The sequence below is a fragment of the Austrofundulus limnaeus genome, unplaced genomic scaffold (genome assembly GCF_001266775.1).
Source record: "Austrofundulus limnaeus strain Quisiro unplaced genomic scaffold, Austrofundulus_limnaeus-1.0 Scaffold316, whole genome shotgun sequence".
NCBI lineage: Eukaryota > Metazoa > Chordata > Actinopteri > Cyprinodontiformes > Rivulidae > Austrofundulus > Austrofundulus limnaeus.
This window is the reverse complement of record NW_013952718.1, coordinates 599,682-601,339: the sequence shown is the minus strand read 5'-3', so window position 1 is coordinate 601,339 and position 1,658 is coordinate 599,682. Positions and strand designations below refer to the sequence as shown.

Sequence of the window (1,658 nt, the reverse complement as noted above, 5' to 3'; positions counted from 1 at the left end):
GTGTGTGTGTGTGTGTGTGTGTGTGTGTGTGTGGGTGTGTGTGTGTGTGCGCGCGCGTGTGGACTTGAAGGAATGTGAGACCGTTTGTTTTTCTGAGTAAATAAAATCTCTTTTTCTTCTCAACTTTTTAAGACTTCTTGTTTCTCCTGTTCCGCTCTTTTATTTTTCTTCATGTACTCTGTATTCTCCCTTACCTAACCCCCCTCCTTGTATTTTTTTTGCAGTGGGCGCATACTATATAAGGATATGTACAGTTTATTGCGAGTTATCTCCCCTCCTCTGGGCCTTGGCAAGAAATGCCCACATAGGGTGGCCTGCAAGGTTTGAACCAAACCCATAAAGCACAAACCTAAACGCAACCTGCTCGCCTTTTAAGAGACTGGAATGATTGTTGCTCTTTATCACTTTTAAGACAAATTATTTATTAGTTTTATTTCTTTATTTTTTCCATTGGTTTGAACTCTCTGTTTAGGTTTGCATTATTCAATTGTTTTAAGCCCATTTCACCATTGAATCATTCTTTTTTAGGGGGGTTGGGAGGTGGTCTGTTGTTTATGCATTCTGACATGACAATAAGAATGTTTGGGACAATGCAGAAATGCACACACATACACACACAATCATGCGTACACTCACGAGTGCACTGATAGTGGTGCGTCAAGCATGAATTGGTACACTGCACTTGCTATTGTCTTCTGACTGGTTGCTGTAAAAAATGACACCTAATGTGTTTACTTTTATTTTAGTAACATGTTTAAAGACACATTTTAGACTCCAGTCAATCATTGTCTTTTATTTCTGCTTGCTGTCGAATTTTTGCCTGGGCAGAAAATGGTTGAGCAATGTGTATTGTTCTGTTTGAGTTGGGGGTTTGGGTGGAGGGAGGTGGGGTCACAGACATACAGAGAGGGTTTGGTCTCAATATCATTACCATTTACCTTGTTAGCGGTTAGCTAACTCTTTTTTTAGCCTTTTTTCACTTAAACTTTAGTTATCTGCACACAACTGGAAGCCAATAATTTGGTATTGTTTATTAACAAGTACATTAAGAAGGAAAAGCTACCAATTGTTTTATTTTAAACATAAATGGTCAGAATCTGCTGTGCTAAGTTATAAAATTACTAATAAAATTACTACCTAACTGATAACTAATAATAAATACCCCATCTTTAGTAGTTATAAGCTGTTTTCTTCATTGCTATTTGTCTGTCACATTGGCATTACTTATCCCTGCAACCACTAGTTGTGTAGACAGACAGTGTGAATACCAGAGGTGTAGAGTAACAAATTCCATTTACTTTGCTACAGTACTTAAGAATTTGTTTTGATAATCTATAATTTTCCAAATTTTTTATTGTAACTTTTGCTTTCTTCCTGTTAAATTCAAAACATAAAAATTACACTTTTAGTTCTTTATTTTAAAGGGGCTATATCGTGTAAAATCAACCTTTCTGAGTTTTATATCATGTTATAATGTTATTCTCTCATCAAAAACATGCCCAGAGTCTTACTTTGACTCATTCATGCATGTTTGAGAAATCCTGTGGTGTCCGGAGGCAGCCAGGCAGGGGAGCAAAAATGGCCGGTTGGGACTAAAACCACCTATTGGGACTAGCTCCACCTCTGGGCTATGTCTCCAAGCTAAACTTCCTCATCAC

At 37.5% G+C, this 1,658-nt stretch overlaps 1 protein-coding gene across 12 annotated transcripts in view; it reads left to right on the top strand.

Annotated features, from left to right (window-relative positions):
• Window positions 1-1,658, top strand: part of cacna1ab (calcium channel, voltage-dependent, P/Q type, alpha 1A subunit, b) — a gene marked incomplete at its 5' end in the record, with an annotated part of 93,529 nt that overhangs the window by 45,343 nt on the left and 46,528 nt on the right. For 9 of the 12 annotated variants that reach the window (XM_014022056.1, XM_014022059.1, XM_014022054.1 and 6 more), the window contains 1 exon segment: window positions 225-321. In XM_014022056.1, coding sequence (XP_013877510.1) covers window positions 225-321 — 97 coding nt within the window. 12 annotated transcript variants of the gene reach the window in all.